Below are 18,612 nucleotides of genomic sequence, written 5' to 3'. Positions count from 1 at the left end.
CGGCGCCCAGTAACGTATTGATAACTTTTGTAATTTTGTGGTCAAATCCAAGTGTATCCTTCCTTTGCCCGGCAGTTTATTATAATTTCATTTCAACCACTTTGTACAATTTGTTTTTATGCCTTTTTTGTGTGAGGTTGACTCGAAACTGTATGTCATATCATAATTTATTTATCATGTGTGTATTTGTATGTTTAAGTTAGAATAAAAGCAGACATATTCCTGGCTAACACGTCACTAAACGAATGACTTATGATAACATTTACTATTGGGTCACAGTGCCAACCCCACCAGATTACCATAGTATAACATTGGTGAGAGATCAGTTCAAATCTCTAAATATACAGGAATAAGAAGACAAATAGTCCAATGCTGACAAATCCTGTATGAATCAAGGGCAGCTTCCCAATGCTCATGTCTTGTTGCAAGAGCTGATTAATGAGGGGGGTTGCAGTATGCAGTCTTGCTGATGGCACAAATCAGGAATTTTAACTTAAACTGTATGTTGGTTGGTTGTTTTGTTGTTTAACGTCGCACCTAACAATATTCCAGCTATATGACGGCGGTCTGTAAATAATAGAGTCTGGACCAAACAATCCAGTGATTAATGTCATGAGCATCGATCCACACAATTGGGATCGATGACATGCATCAACCAAGTTCGCGAGCCTGACCACCCGATCCCGTTAGTCGCCTCTTACGACAAGCATGGTCGCCTTTTACAGCAAGCATGGGTTGCTGAAGACCTATTCTACCCCGGATCTTCACAGGGTCTACACTGTATGTGAGTCTTGTAACAGGTTAACTGCTCCGGATGTGACACTGTTAAAGATCGGTGCACATACATTTGTTTGACTGGTGATGTCTCATCTCACTCTGACACTGCTTCAAATGAAAATAAATGTTTTGGAAGTGTTTGTTCAGAAAATCAAATGAAAGTTAATTTCAACAATACAAAACTACTCTTTCGATTTGGAGGCACACTCCACTAATGAAAAATGGTTCCCAAAAGAAGAAAATATGGAAGATATCTTGGTATTGTTTTTATTTTGTTGTTTTTTCACATAAGTTGCTTGGGAGAAAGGCACAAACATGTTTAGCAGCTCAGTGAGAAAAGAACTATTCTTAATCATCAACTACCTGGAACTTTTATATAATATATATAATATATACTGATAAAAGATGAAAGACTCCTGTAAGTGTTCAAATGGTTTAATTTGCCATACTAACTTCAGAAAATGCGTGATCTCATAAAAAACATGAACATGCCAAAATGTCAATTTACAAATCAATAGCGTGCGTGTTTACCTCTGGTTGCGATGCTAGCAACACATCTTCGTTTCATGGAATGGACCAGGCGTCGCCTAAAGTCCTGTGGGATATCTGTCCATTACCATGACGCAAAAACGGTAGAACAACAGGGCCGATGATCTCGTCGCGGTAGCGCTGTCCATTGAGATTTCCCTCTACCACTATCAAACGGCTCCTCTGTCTTGCTGTAATCCCACTCCATACCACAACGCTGCCGCTCCCTAATCGATGTTCTTCCAAGACACAATGATTGACGTAACGTTCACCTCGACGACGGTACAATCGAATCCGTCCATCGCTGTGGCTGAGGTGAAAGCGAGACTCGTCAGTGAATAGAACTTGTCCCCACTGCATGGCCGTCCAGCGTAGACGCTGTCTGCACCACTGTAGACGTGCTTGACGGTGGTTTCTTGTCAAAATGGGACGTCTGGCGGGTCTTTTGGCGACAATCCCTGCACATCTGAGGCGACGACCTACGGTTTGTGAAGATATTCGTCGAAGGCCAGGGATGCCTCTTGCAGTCACTGTTGCTGGCCTGAATCGATTTCGTAGGTGTGTTGTTCGAATCCAGTTGTCTAGTCGATTATTGGTATTGGTTTCTGTGAACGTTATAATTAAATTGTCTTGCAACATTGTCTTGCATCGATCCTGATTCAAGCATACCAATGGCTCGCAGAAGCTCAGTTTTCGGACAGGCGTGGCATCTTCGTAATGTTGAATTGTGTTGTTTTTCTGAGTGGTTGTTGTCAGCACGATGCTAAACAATGCATATGGAATCCCGTTAACGCACGTTTTTATACCCATTCTTGGGTAGTGAAATGCATGGGGCTTGCATAAAAGTCCACTTTGGCATAGAATTCATGCTTTTCTGTAGCAGTTGAGTTTTTGTGACTTGATTCCATACATGCACTACAATATTGAAAACCAAACTATATTTGTTTGAAAAATACACCAAAATATTGGTTTCACAGGAACTTTTGTTGTTGAGTATAGTAATGGGAATATACGTTTTTATTACCTTCGACGGCAAACATATCGGGGTTCATAAAAATCATAGAATCATATCAACAGTATATAAACTGGGCGGCAAAAGAAAGAATAGGTCGAGTTCCATGATCGATAAAAAAATAACAAGAAGAGGTTTGTGAATTATGATATAATCTAGGGAGGGGTAACAAATGATTGATCAACCACAGTTTGAATGAAATTGTGCAATCACAGGTAATGTAAGCTCAAGGTAAACAATGGTGGGGTAAGAAATTTCATTTTCAAAAGCTGTCTGAAATGTCAAAATATTGTCAGACACACTAAAAGTTCATTGTCGACACAGTTGCCTTCAATAGCGTGTATATGACCTCCAGCTGCCTCAATGCATTCTGTGATACGCCGCCTCATCGATGGCGTCAGTCTTCTGATGACGTGGACTGGAATCCGTTGCCACTCGTCTCTCAGGGCCTGCTGCAATTCTTGTCTATTGACGGGAGGTTGATGGCTTGCTCTAATCTGTCTGTCAAGATGGTCCCACAGATGTTCAAAAGGATTCATTTCGGATGAGTGGGCAGGCCAGGGCAAAACGTCAACGTTCTGCTGGTTTAGAAAGTTCCGAGTCAGTCTTCCCGTATGGGGCCTGGCATTGTCGTGTTGAAACAATGTCCACTGCTGTTGGTTTTGTAAGAACGGAAGCACAACTGGCTGCAACACTTGGTCTCTGTACTGCACAGCGTTCAGGTTTCCCTGTATAATCACCAAATCATGATCAGTCTTCTGATCTCCACAAATACCGCCCCACACCATGACACCTCCCCCGTCGAATGGATGGACCTCTCGAATACACGCCGGAGCCAAACGTCCCCCTCTTCGTCGATAAACTCGTTCTCTGCCGTCATTTCGAAACAAGTTAAACCTACTTTCATCAGTAAACAGCTCTCGGCGCCAATTTCTCACTTGCCAGCGTCGAACCTGCCTCGCCCAACGCAGTCTCAGGCGTCGATAGTGAGCAGTTAGTACCATTTCTCGGAAAGGACGATACGCTCGGATTCTAGCAGCACGAAGTCGTCGTAGTACTGTACGTTGGCTAATGGGATGTCCCAACGCTGTTGCTGCCGTCGCCCTCGCCGTCGCCGTTACGAATCTGTTTCGCAGGTGAATGAGCCGTGTCTGATCGTCTTCCAGTGGTGTTGTCACTCGGGGTCGTCCGGTTCTAGGCTTGTCCTGTGTCCTCCCTGTCTGCCTGTACCGTTGAATCAGCCTTGCTACTGTCAATGATGTACAACCAAACCTTCTGGCAATTTGGACCTGTGTTGCTCCCATTTCGGCCTCTCTGCTCGTGACAATCGTGGCATTTCATTTGTGTGCTTTCATCACGTGTGGTTATACCCTGCAGAAGAATGCATTTATACAGCTAACATGCACGTGCCATAGGCGAGAAACCTGTTTCACCAGTTTTTGTCCCCGCACGAGCACCGTCAAAGGTGGCGCGTAGGGGTGAGGTGTTTTTTGGTACCTGTTCCTGGGCAGTCATATTCCCAATACCCACTTTCCACTAGTTAACGCTATTTTTAGGAAAATTACAAATTGCCAACCTATACTTCTTTTACCGCTTAGTTTAGTTTCCGTCATCCGGACGGCATTGTTGACGTCATTCAAATCCTATTGTGACGTGAGGTCGGAATGAAGATTGTTGACGTCGACAAATTGTGGTTCCGCTGCTGTTGCGATTTGCAAGTAAACACTAAAATTCGTCTCTGTAGGTAGACATCTTGGTAATAAGTAGACCATTCTATTCGAGTTCATGTCATACGAGGGGCGGTCGGGTAGCTTAGTCGTTAAAACGTTCGCTCGTCACGCCGAAGACCCGTGTTCGATTCCCGACATGGGTACAATGTAACTTCTTTGAGTGGCATTTAGAAGTTGGAATGGTAACTAAGACAAAATTGTTATGGATGAGCAACTTCTTTATTACAATTGGGCGACGTTTCGGTGTAGATTCTAACACCGTTATCAAGCAAATGATGTACAAACTAGGTATGAGCATGATATGTATATATATACATAAAAATAGATAGATGTTTATATAACAGATAAGGTTGATGTACACTGATTGATTAGGTAGTTACAAGTTTATACCAGAGATAGGGTTGATATACAGTGATTGATGGGGTTATGCTAAGACAAGTTTATACAAGAGATAGTGTTGATGTACAGTGATTGATTGAAGCCCACTTCTGGTGTCCCCCGCCGTGATATTGCTGGAATGTTGCTAAAAGCGGCGTAAAATCACACTCACTCACTCACTCATGTCATACGACACTCATGCCTAAATTCTGTCAATTTCTTCGCCCTCCCTGGGGAAATACTGCAATGTAGACACTCGTGTTGTAAACTTAGTATGACATGAACACGAATATAATATCCTCCATTTACCACCGCTGGTGGCTTCAGGAGTGTTTGCTTCGCAGCTTCCTGCATAATACTTTACCACAGGCTTACCTTATCAATGTACATCAGCACTGGACCCGTGAAGATCTTGACACTCGCAATACGGAGGTCAGAATCCATGTGGCCCGTGAAGATCCGGGATAGAATAGGTCTTCAGATACCCATGTTTGCCGTAAAAGTCGACTATGCTTGTCGTAAGAGGCGACTAACGGGATCGGGTGGTTAGACTCGCTGACTTGGTTGATGCATGTCATCTTATACGAGTTATGTAGATCGATGCTCTTGTTGTCAATCACTGGCTTATCTGGTCCAAACTCGATAATTTACAGACCGCCATCATATAGCTGGAATATTGCTGAGTGCCTCGTTATGCAACAAACAAATAGACAAACCTCTTTTAATTACATAAACTACTTGCTATCAGTAAATGTACAGTTCATGTTAAGGAATTGGTACTGACATAACGATAGAGATGATATCGTCCTTTTATTCTCAGATGTAAACGCGAAAGAATTTTGAATAATGAAATGTGTTTGGTCAAACATCAGTAGGTGGTTGACAGGTGTCTTGTTTCAACCATTTACCACTATCATTATACTCTTGATGATATGAATTCAAATTATGAAGTTTCACACAAATGTCACAAAATGCAGATTCATACGTTTCACCGTTATCTTGTCTATATCTGGATTTGTTTTCCAGTATCCCAGCATAGGCTGTGACGTTTTTCTCCAGATATATAAGATATTTTGCCAGTTCTTTTGGACTTGAAAAGTCCGCTGCATTAATGAACGTTCCTTTTGGTATCATGGCATCATAATCAGCACCTCCCCGAACAACAGGAACAATGTTGTGAGAATAGGTTTTATACAACTTCTCTGTGACGTAGTCAATGCAAAATGAATTTTCAAAGGATAAATAAAACCTATATTTGTTGTACAGAACATCGCAATTCTGTCCGCTACATTTCAATGGACCACATCCGCCATACATGTCCACTGGTATATGCTTCCCTAGTTCTTTCACATATTGTTGCCGTTTGGAGGGTGTGTTGCAGTTACTAACAAACCACAAGACTGACTTTGTTTTATTCTGAGCAATTTCAGTAAAGTTAGCTCTTTGTGTCGGTTGCTGCTGATCTAAAAGGATATTGTAAGGCAAGATGACATCCGAGTCAAGACGATACGTCATGGTCCAGTTAAACACATGGCGCCATTGCTCTGATTGGTATAACTGATTTGGGTAATAGTTTGGACACTCTAATCCGAATAAGGTCCATACTTGGTTGGTTTGTTTAGCTGGAGGCGTCCTGTACTGGAGATCAACTGCGTCGATGATGACCACATCTGCTTTATCAATGTGATTTGGATGAAAGGAACATTCACAGTGTTTCTGTGGACATTTTTGTAAACCCTGTGGACAAAATTTCTGAAACACTTTGAACCATCCGGGAGGATTATAAAACAGGATGAGCTTTGACTTGGTGCCTGTTACCGGATGGTATCCATGGTTGAAATTCACGCTGTAAGACGTCTTCTGTCTGTACTTTTCCGAAGAATGAAGTGAGATTGGTTTATAGAAATATGGATACGTACGATTTGAACTATTAAAAGTCATTTTGTAGCCAATTGTCGATACTGTCACATTGTTATTGGTATTTACTCCTTCGTTGTGGGATACGTTGTCTCTCTGAAGCACCACCCATACTCCAGTCAGCTTAAAACTGGACTCATTGTAGTTCAGCATTACGGTTCCACACAACACAGTGGCAATTAGCAAAGCCAGGCAGTACTTTAACGTCTGTTGTGACGCCAGAGTCTGAAACTGAATAAAATGAGACCTATGTGTAGATGTGACTAAAACAGAGAACTGATTGGTATACACACGTATACAGAAACACATAACTATTCTGAAGTAGGGTATATTTTGATGTACAACTTTACAAGACTGTCAAATGTTCAGGGCACTGTATGATGTATCGCCTTGTAAGATTGTGTATCAGGCCCCTTGTGTGCAATGTCTTATATTATTTACCACCATGGAAGATTGAATGTCAGGTCCCTGGTGTACAATGTCTGGTTGATGTAATCTTGTAAGATTGTGTATCAGGAAGCAGGTTAATGAAACCTTATCTCGCCTTCCATTAAAATACTAGCTTCTGATTGGTAAAGGAGCGGGGAATTGTTTTCCACGTCGCCTGCTCTGAGAGCAATCGGAACCTATCTGAGGTAACTTGCTTATCTCCGAAATATCTTTGAGCTGAAATGAACCGATGTTTATCCGAAAGCATTGAATAGAGGGAAGTAACTCGGTTCGTTGCGTCGCCTGAAGCTGTCAAAATGGCTGAATCGAAGCGTTTTACTCAGTTATACACATTGGAATATATTCCTGGTTTGTTTGAATAAATATTGGTGAGATAAATTCGTTGTCAACCGATGCATCGGTGCATATGGTGTGATGTACCATGGGTGTGAGTCTATGTATCCCGAGCCGTTAGACGAGGGGTACACAGGCTCACATACAGGGTAACCACACCATATACCAAAGAGATCGGTTGTCTGATGTATTACGTTGCGTATCGGGTGCCTAGTTTAGAATGTACTGTTCGCTGTATCACCTTGTAAAATAGCCTAAAGGTACCCTCCAATAGTGCACATTCTCCTGTCTGGTTTAGCAGATACATGTACCTACATATAGCCAGTGTACCCTTCTTTCATTGTGTAGTCCCGCGTCACATTGTGTTCCGGGTTCCTAGGATCAATGTGCAGTCAAAGATTGTGCTTACGGTTGATCGATCCGGAACATTCTGTTCAGAAGCCTTTTGGGTTGGATGCCTGTTGATCATGTTTCGGCTTTGCCTACTATCTGAAATCATACAAATGTCGCTACTGGTTATGGTAATGACAAGGATTCAGTTTAATAAGCGATCGTTTTGGGTTTCAGTGATTTTAGCTCACATGGAGTAAAGAATATGACATGGCACGTTTTCCATCATCGCTTGCATATTCATTCATCTCGTTACCAGTTAATTATTCTGGGATCTTAGAACTTGGACTTGATGAAATAAACCAAACTCAAAATATGTTTGAAATGAAATAAAATGTGAAACAAATCAACACGGGAACAGTGTAATCATGACATGGCACACTGCAAGGGCTAAATACTTGCAACACAAAGGAATCACGTGTGCCACAAAAATAGGCAAACGTAAATGGAATTTTTTTTAAAGATTTTCTGATCATTTGACTCTTTGAAACTGCAAGGCAAAGAAAGCTGAAATGTATGAGGATATGTAAGATGATATTGTGACTTGGTTTGTGTTCACAGCACAGAGATAAATAGTTTCTACTAGTTACCAAAAAATAAAGTAATTTTTTGCAGGTTTAAACGTGGTCTGAACCCCCAACAGGCCAAGAGGAAGAGACAGAAACAACCTCCTTCACCGGGCCAGACTATCATGAGCAGCATCCTTCCACCGGGGACCTCAACTTTATAACATTATGGATGCTGTCCAAGTATATGCAAACAGATGGCCAGAAGAAAAGAGGAACCTGCTGAATGTTTTTCGGAGTTGAAGTCAGTGTTTGATGTTGTCATTGGTGGAATGCAAAAACTGAAAAAGGATAGAGAATTGGAATGAACCCATTCTGTCCCATTCAGCTGTTTTCAAAGTCTGTCCTATATGAAAAGCTAATAGGTGTTCCCATATGACCATTATATGTATATCACTGCATAGATCGCTTGATTAAAAACTGCCACTTATAAGGCCAGGGTGTTTACTGGGGACGAAATCTGAAACCTCCAAAACCTAAAGACATGTCCATTTCTCCATAAACATCCGTGTAAAGGGAAGTATATTGCTGGGTCTAGAAAATCTACCACCAAGTAACCCAACTATGAACTATGATCATTAATACATTAAGGAAGGACTTTCTTTATATTCATTGAACGTTTTGAAACAGGAACGGCAATAATACCATGAGGATTCTCAAAATCACAAAGAGTTTGCGTGAAGGTCTCTAATCTCAGAAAAGAAAGACGTTTAATCCTGATTTGATTTGTACACCACAATCTCAGAGAGCAAACTTCGCGCAAAACTTCATTCCTTGATCCACTGGGCGTTTGTCATTAAACGTGGTGACCACAGATATAGTTACACCTCATTCTTAAGAGGTTCAGGATAACTTAATCATAAAAGCAAATGCCATCTGAAGTTTTCTGAATAAACACTTTGTGAAATGCTGGACTTCCTCCATGATAACATCTATGTAACATTTGGAGTTAAGACATTTAGGTACTCCCCCCTTTATGTCGACAACTGATTCCAGAAACTCTAACCTTTGGTGTCTGCATTTTCACAGATTTTGAGATACAATCGAGCATGCCTTTTGACGGTTTCAAAGAACGTCAAACGACACAAGTTCAAAAGTTGTTTGATCAACATTCAATGCCTTTCAGTGAAGCTTTCTAAAGGTTTTTGGTAGACATCTGGAGGACATTTCCAGATTTGACGCATCAGTGATAAATAATGATGTCCGATGCAATTCCCTATTTTGACTTGAACCATATGTTCCCGTGTTTTATTTAAGGTTTGACTGTGTATTTTTTCGGTACATTGACGTATGAATCGAAAAACCGATGTGTTAACTATATGAATCCACATAGCGGATTCTTACAAAAGTTTGCACATCGGTTTTTCGATTCATACGTCAATTAACCGAAAATATACACCTGTCAGTCAATGCTTATAATTAAATTCGACAACGAAAATATGTAATAGTTTAACCCAAAACAGTTGTTTATATCAAAGCAGGCAAAAATGACGAGTTTGATAAACATTCCAGGTGTAGGAATACATACTGTGGCGTGTTTAATTTATGCCCATAACTTGACACGCCCACAAAGTCAGTAGCCAATCAACGGGGATCAGAATTAAAACAAAGTCATAGGACCTGTCAATCAAGGGAAGAGGCGAGAAGAACTGCAACAGTCAGACTGTAACGAACCGGAACAAATATGTCCGAGAGAAGGCGGGTAGCTGTTTCAAATGACATGGCCAGTTTCCGCCAGATTCGAACATTAGTTCCCTGAGAACGGGAAGACCCAGTTGGTAAAATGCTAGTTAGAAATTAAACACGAAGACATGAACGTTGTGGAACCGAGGCGAGCGGGAAAAAAAAGCCGAGACATTCTGTAGTAATAAAAGTATTCCGCTTCCGTGGGCGTGGCTTAATTTTTTATATTCATTGGGAAATGAATGCATAAACACGTGACCAATTCAGCTAATCAGAATGCAGGAATTTCAATGAACGCAAGGAAACTTTCATTACTTGGTGAACTGGTGTGATTTCGCATGGGTTACGGTTGTCAGCAGTGGGGCAGGATATTCTCACATTGTCAATCGCAAAAATGTGCTCATGATACAGTCGAAATGTATCTGATGATTATGAAAGGGTTTTGTTGCTTTAATCCAATTGCAATTCTTTTGGTACATGTAATGATATGATCAAAGGGCACAAGATTGAAATGCTTGTGGTTATACTTTCAATGTGATTTGTCTGGTCCAGACGCGAATATTTTCACGCAGGCGTGATAGGAGGTGGAATATTGCTAACGGATTACAATCAAACAAACATTTGCAACGATGAGGTTTAAGTAAGACAAAGTAGCAAGTATATCACTTTTTGAAGCAAAGTTTGCATATGTTTGTGATGGGTACCCCTGATGATGGGGCAGGATGGTTCCTTTTTCGCGAACACCTGGTATCATCACTATATGATATTATAGCTAAAATGGATAGAATTATCATTAAACCGCCCGCATGTTAGCAGAAATCAGCGGGCCACTGTAACTTGATAATGCCCTCATATTGCTTGACGACGGGTCATTATCACACCCGTTTTTAGGTGATGTCATAGGATAGTATACGGGTAACGCTATTTTTCAGGGCATTATCATTTGCAGAAGCCAGAGGTCTTCCATTAACTGCCCGACGAATGAGGGCAGTTGAAAAGATCGAGGACTTCTGCAAATGATAATGCCCTGAAAAATAGCTTTACCGTTATTATAGCTAAAATGGATGGAATTTTTTATCAAATAAAACGAAACAACAAACAAACATGTTCCGCAATCAAAACGAAGTCACTGACCAACTTTTACAAATATGGAAACGTCAAAGAACAAACCAGATGACGTCACTATGTTTCAAAAACCGATATTTTTTTTCTTTTTATTCGGCCACTAATGGAAGACCTCGGGCTTCTGCAAATGATAATGCCCTGAAAAATAGCGTTACCCTTACATTAATACATGATCGTGGCACATGGTCATCATATAGTCGGATTCGTACAATGGAGTAGATTTTTAGTAAATTTATTTTGTACCTAATAAAATCGATATATTTAATTTAATATCATAGATAAAAATATGAAATTTTGAAACTCGATAGTTACATGTTGTTGTTGTATAAAGGCATTGAAAGCAGTTCATTGTCATGTCAAATAGGGGCCAGGTTGCGCTGAACTCAGTATCTTGTGTTACAGGCCCGGGCAGCAATCACGGCTCTGCATCTCCTCGGCAATGACTGATGAGTGTACGAATTCTGTCCTGCGACATTCTACGCCATTCTACTTGTAAGGCGTTGGCCAGTTGATGGAGTGTCTGCTGTGTTTTCTGATGTTGACGTACACGTCGATGGAGTTCATCCCAGAGGTGTTCGATTGGGTTGAGATCTGGAGATTTCGACGGCAAACCGTTGATGTTTGCATTATGGAGGTAGTCTAACGTGACACGAGCTGTGTGCGCTGGAGCGTTGTCCTGTTGAAATAGTTGAAATAGCTCCCTCTAGTGGTCAGTTATTGGAAGAAAGTGAGGTTGAAGAATTTGATTCATGTAGCGATTTTCTGTCAAATGTCTCTGAACCACAACCAAGTCAGATCTCCTGGTGTAAGATATGGCCCCTCACGCCATGACACTACCGCCACCTAAATTGTCTACCGCCACCCAAAACGCTTATTTCGACGACAATAAACACGTTGTCTGCCATCTCGCCGATGAAGAAGAAATCGTGATTCCTCGCTAAACCACACTAGTCTCCATTTTCTCATAGTCCTAGGCTGTAAGGTATGGCACCAACGCAAGCGTCGCTGTCGATGGAACTGTTGCATAACAGGGCCGATAACTGGACTTCTGGGTCGGATTCCAGCCCAGATATCCTCCTCAAACCAGGAATGCGTCCTGCCGTCTCCGTAGCTGTGGCATTGCGATGGAACAATTGAATGGAGCGATCCTGTGCAGGGGTGGTTACTCTTGGTCGGACGGTTTGTAGTGGAATTGAACTGTGTGTTTCGGTCACAAAAGCGGCAAACGGTGCTGTGTTGAACGTTGAAGCGACGTGCAACAGAAAACTACGATTCCCATCTTTGGATACGTCCAATGGCGATGTTCCAATCGGCGCTTAGCGCTGAGTCTCTGCTTTATATACCGGATTTTGTGTGTAGTCAGGTTCAGTGGACTACATACTACCTGTGCTTTTCTTTTCTATTTGAAGAGTGTATGTGACTGATCGAGGTATTTGATAATTGAGATAATGCACAGTGAAACAACCCATAATGGAATATATTTAAAACATCAGAAACAACAAATCACATTTACACTGAAAACATTTTGTCATTCAGAATCGATTATCTTGATGTATTGTGTGTAGATCTAATTACTTAAATTACTGGCCCATGAAGATCAGGTCTTCAGCAACCCATGCTTGCCGTAACAGGCGACTAACGGGATCGGGTGGTCAGGCTCCCTTCCTTTCGTTGATGCATGTCATCGATCCCAATTGCGTGGATCGATGCTCATGTTGTCAATCAATGGATTGTCTGGTCCAGACACGACTACTTACATGTAGACCACCGTCATATTGCTAGAATATTGCGTGTGGCGTTAAACAACCAACCAACAAACAAAAGAAAGCATAAATTGCTGTTAGAAACTGCACTATGCGAAATTCTAATATATGAGGCTAAACTATTAAAAAGGTTGTTTAATATTGGATACATTTTAACAGCTTTCTCACTGTAGAACATTCCATTCCACTACTCAACTGTATGCACATTATTTTCTTGGGAAAAGCACATATGTCAACATACCAATATTAGAAAAGTGCGCCAAATATTCTGACAGTGTTAGTCAAGTGATAAACCGTCTCATTCATTCGCTGGTCGCCGTGGAAATCTTCTCAATCGTTAGGTACTCGATCTTTCTAGTTCAGTCAAAGGGAATATTATCATCTGGAAACTGAAACCAGGTGTATCCATTCAACTGCCACATCATTAGATCAACTGTTTGACATGACGTCATTCACGTCACAACAAGCGAGGTCAAATCACGCACACCTGTCCAGGCGACAATATCACAGCGGCGGGAAATCACCGACCGTTTTGTTGTTGTTGTTGTTGTTGTTGTTGTTTTATTTGTTGTTTAACGTCGCACTCAGCAATATTGAAGCTCTAAGACGGCGGTCTGTAAATAAACGAGTCTGGACCAGACAATCCATTGATTGACATCATGACCATCGATCGCAATTGGGTCCGATGACATGCATCAACCAAGTCAGCGGGACTCTCCTCGCCTACACAAATAATATTGAAGAGTGTACGTCATTGAACGAAAAGGAATAAAGCGTTACTCATTGCTGACTTTTCAGATAACATATCATATAAGAATTGAAGACTTGCAATAGATTACCATACGTTTATCGAGAGTACAGGGTACATAAATAATTCACAAATTTAGTATTAATTAGATCTAAAATCCATGGCATAATGTTGTGGTGAAAATACGAGCTGTCATGCTATGAAAATATATTCAATTTTCTGAGGAGATTTAAAATGAGTATTTGATTTTATATATATATATATATATATATATATATATATATATATATATATATATATATATATATATAATCACAGCATGTTCCATGTACATTAGACTCACGGGAAAAAAAGCTATTTCAGCAAACGAATCACAGCGCCATTATCGCAGTTTCAATGAAAGAAAAAACAAATCCAAATCGATTGTTAACAATATGGCGTCGACAAACGTTAGATGTCGTGGCCACACTTTTAGTCGCCTCTTACGACAAGCATATGAAAAAAGAAGCAGTTCTTTGTGGAAACGGGCGAGCATGAAAGACAACCGGTAGAACAGAAATCGCGGCGCAGCTATGATGCGAGCGTGCCCTGTCGATCACTTCAATGGACTTCGATATTTCCATTCAATGTTTTGATCATGAACTTCCTGCCCATAAATATACACTGTACGACCATATACACTGTATTAACGATCATAGCTATCTTTCGATATCTTAGCTTTAAATATTTTCTGTAAATTAGTATCATAATCAGAGAGACAATCTGCACTGTCGTTACGTCTCCAGCGCTATGCTTGATCGCCATGACACAGAGTCGATAAACTACTAGAACAAATACATCCGTTGCGGGCTAAACGTTAGTAGTCATACGCCAATAACTGTACAGTGTGTGTGTGTGTGTCTGACCAGGCTGATAGATTTCTTTTTCTAATTTGCTGTCTGGTATTTTTACAGTTACGTGTATGTGGCATGGGTGCATAATAAAGCATGAAATTCAAAAGGCAGGTCGAGGAGAGCGATAGCCACTTAACTAATGTCACCATATTTTGCAGTGCGTTGTACTGTACACAATATGAGTTACACGTTGATAAAGCTCAGATGATTATGGTGATGATGGTTATAATTTGATCATCTTAATTTACAGTTAAAATGGTACATTTTCACGTGACCATATATAGTCCCGTGGCACTAAGATGGTGTGAAAAGTGAGGGACCACATATGGTCTAGTGGCACCAAGAGGGTTTTAAAAAGGAGTATCCTCACGCGTGCACATAGACTGGATGTCATTCATGATAGGAATGCATAAGCAAAACAATAGTCAACGTCACCATAGGTTTACTAAATCTGCTTAGTACTGTCCACGATTTAAAATTGGCAAGTTCGAAGGTACAATGCAGGTACCGGCGCAACGTCCTCTGGAAGAACAGAGAACATTTCATATAAGAAAAAAATCCTTAAATCTTACGAGGTTATAAATTATAACAAATAACATATTCAATTTATTAATGATCCCAGAATATCATTTTTCCCTCATTATGAATTATGAGTTCGGCAGGGACTCGCATGTGTCATTGAATTGATTTTTAAAAACGACACGCATCAATTCCAGTCAATTAAGTTCCTCATCAGTGGATGCATTCCCGGGTAGGGCTCATCCAGGTCGACGATATAGACACACTCGTCTAACCTATGAATGCATGCAGGATATACATGCCAGTGAAGTCGGCCGATAAAGAGAATGACATTAAGCTATCTGCGTGTCATCGGTGAATAAAATGGTATTTCACATTGTTTGATTTTGAGTATTTCATATTGCAAATCCTGCTGCTGATGGGCTCCATAATTCAGATATATAGAGGTTATCACGCGAGTGTGTTTGGGGATGGTAAATATCCTGCATTAGGAATAAACATTGTATTTAGCGAGCCTTGTTCATTGTTGATAAATGTCGGTCCGTTTCTAGGGATAATTGATTTATTTTCTGCTTTGTTTCTAAGCTCAATAAGCATATCTACTGCTGTGGTGATGTGTGCGATACAAAGTTGCAGGGGTAAACTTCAGATGTGGATGGCGATGCTTCGTGTCATCAAGGACATTTGCAATCGTGTGTGAATTCATGAAACTGAGAGGTCTTGGCTCTGTGCTAGTCTCTCTTTCAAATGCTTTGTTCCTTCTCTGACAGACGTCTGAGTACAATAGCGCGCATGGCTGACGTAGTTGGGAATTAACCACCAGCAGTAGAGTATTGGTACAGTTGTCAAAATGATACCTTTAGGAAATATTTACAAAATCGCTGCATAGGATTTACCAGACGGGTAATATTAACAATAGCCTAATAATAGTAATCTACATATACCTATGGAGCCATTCATTAACCACATTCCTAAGTAAGAAATTGAATATATGGTTAGTCAATCTGTATTTACTGACAGCAGCAATGATTGCAATAGCAAAATATATAGCGAAAAAAATTATAACGCAGAAGATCTGATGTTCATTGCTTGATACGTCAAACAACCAAGATTTATATGACAAGATGAACAGATTATGTAAGCTATGAGGCTAGCACCTTGATGGCCAATAAACGTGTAGTCCTCAACTTCCGAGTGTGACCCACATCTTCCATTCATGAGATGAATGTTTAAGACACAACATAAATTTATCCAACTTTCTCCAAACTTGTTAACACATTGTCTGCTGACGCTCGTACCACCATGTTAAAATGGTCGAGTATGGAAACTATACACTGTAGAATTATTATTATCGAAATATCCAAGAAAATCATCTTTAACACAATCCGGCTCAGTACCCGTCCGTCCGTGCATTAAAATCTCCATCTCACATAATATAAAAGTCGCCGCAGTGAGAAAGAACATCTAGTAGCTCCTCATGCAACAATAACACACCGTTACTGCGGTCAGTTAATAACGTACTTCACCAGCGTCCTTGACCTGGGTCAATCTACGCACATGAGCACACTGCATTCTTATCTGTATTAAACATGGTTTTGTCGAATACCCACAAATATTCAACTTTTAGGGATTCTTGCCCAATTCACAACATTCTCGAACTTTTTTTTCTAGTAGGAAGTAGTATTCCACTTGAACGGTCCAGACTCGAATATTTACAGACCGCCGTTATATAGCTGGAATATTGCCGAGTGCGGCGTTAAACAACAAACAAACAAACAGACAAATCACAACCCATGTGACCGTAATGAATTAACATGGGTTCTTGCTTTTGACCAACTTGTCAGACTCTCTTTTCACGTGATAGGTTACTGTTTATGATAATACCACCCTACTTGACTGAGTCAGAGCTGTCAATTGTTGCATCACCGAGCTTGTCGGTAGTCTCCATTTGTTGGCATATTAATAAACTGAACCGAAGAAGACTGTAAGGTGCTAGAGGTTGTTGACAAGAGTGTTTTATCATCGACATAAGGCCCAGGGTACATTAATTCCGTGAACAGAGAGGCGAGTGTTTACTTTCCTTAATGCACATATAATATCATTTATAAAATAAATACAAAACAACAGGCTGACATTACCCAACACCTTATGTAATGTTTCCATGATATAAAAGCCAATATGCACCTATAGATGTGAACAAGTACATTCCATAATTTGCCCTTGACACCAAGGCCATGTAACTAGACAAATGGTCCGTGGTGCCAGATACCTTCGAAAGTCTTATCATTATCTTAAGATGCAGCCAACACTTGTGCTTCTTCTTTCTAAAACGACGAATACAGACAAAATCCAGATTCTTTTTTTTTTTAAACCAAGTTCTAAAACATTTGGGGAGGATATATTCTAGCTCCGTTTCCTTTATCGATCAGCTGCCATGAGCCTAGTTATTTTAAGGGCGTGCATTCATTGGATTCAATGGTTGGACGATGGAGTGTTGATACAACTCCGACCGTTTCTAGGCAGAATTGATTTATTCATCCTTATGATGAGGATGTTAACTTGTCAAATCATTAACCTGTAAGGGATAAGCGGCATTTCCATACAACAAAGTCCATGTAGTCATTATTACTTTTAATTCAGTAACGCGACTTCAGCCATTTTTCAACCAAGTATAAGCTGAGGTATAGACATTTGAGAATTTAGGATTTACCTTGAGATATACTCTTTTGTCAGTCAGCGCTTACCTTTTACATTTTCTTCTCAGATACGAAAAGGCACGAATTTGTTGTCACTTTATACATAATGTCTCGGAACGATTTATTTAATAAAATTTCCAGCATTACCGCAAAATTTGATCTTTTTAAGAAAAGAATAAAATACGGCCTGCACGTTATATACATGTACCTGTCTACACCCATACGGGGTATTATGACCTAGGTAAGCCAGGGACTGGTAGATCTGGTGAATATTGATTAATTTAGCTGTGGAAATAAGCTTACCTGGTGGAGTAATAACGATAAATCCAGATCTATCTCTACCTCAGCACTATTGTTCAAACTAACGCATGGTGACAACGCTCATAACCAATAGCGAAATCAATGAACTGACCTTGAGTCACTCCACTCCACATGACGTGTGAATATGGGGCGGAGCAGGTAAAAGAGCGTCAGGTGCTGAGATCGTATCCCGCTGGTGACCGGGTTGCTATTCAGCCTGTAAAAATATTTCGGTTTGTTCCGGTATATGTTATGTTATTAACATTTAGCAGTAATTCGCTAGATGGGTTTATAGGCAGCATTTATCTTACATTCCACCACTTATTTCTCCTATAAGCAACTTACGTTTAATAGTCAAAATTTCATCGCACATGCAATCCGCCAAAAACTTCCGTGTTTATAAGCAATGGGCACTACGTCACTTCCGCTACATTCACGTGCCCTACGTCACGTTCTCTGCCCTACGTCACTTCCTCTCACTAAAGCGTCGTGCCGCGATCGTTATCACTTTTGGCTTTTCCTTTGTATCGCTCAAATTTATCGCTAAATTCTATCGCTCGCGGCTTTGTTTACTAACTTGTTTAACTTCTAATCTGTTCGGTCCGCCGTTTAAAATTCTTTTTTAAAACTTTCTTAAACTCTCGTTTTTTCCTGCGCACAACAACCATGCCCTCCAAGCGAAGAGCGGCTCTTCTTGGTGCCACGGGACCATATATGGTCCCTCACTTTTCACACCCGCATAGTGCCAGGGGATCATATATGGTCCCGAGAAAATGCCCTTTTTAAACTGTGAATTTTGATATT

The 18,612-nt window shown here is 40.5% G+C and overlaps 1 protein-coding gene across 1 annotated transcript; it reads right to left on the bottom strand.

The window, feature by feature from the left end:
* Positions 1–5,210: 5,210 nt before the first annotated feature.
* LOC139470951 (alpha-(1,3)-fucosyltransferase C-like) lies at positions 5,211–18,019 on the bottom strand. Its single transcript, XM_071253275.1, has 3 exons — positions 17,921–18,019; positions 7,535–7,614; positions 5,211–6,573 (listed from the first exon to the last, which is right to left on the bottom strand). The coding sequence occupies exons 1-3, from the start codon at positions 17,940–17,942 to the stop codon at positions 5,287–5,289; spliced, it is 1,389 nt and encodes a 462-aa protein (XP_071109376.1). The 5' UTR covers positions 17,943–18,019; the 3' UTR covers positions 5,211–5,286.
* Between the last annotated feature and the right edge of the window lie 593 nt (positions 18,020–18,612).

The sequence above is a fragment of the Haliotis cracherodii genome, unplaced genomic scaffold (assembly GCF_022045235.1).
Source record: "Haliotis cracherodii isolate W230 unplaced genomic scaffold, xgHalCrac1.p SCAF_21, whole genome shotgun sequence".
In the NCBI taxonomy this organism is placed as follows: domain Eukaryota; kingdom Metazoa; phylum Mollusca; class Gastropoda; order Lepetellida; family Haliotidae; genus Haliotis; species Haliotis cracherodii.
Note: the sequence above shows the minus strand (reverse complement) of the source record. Positions and strands in the feature narration are given on the sequence as shown.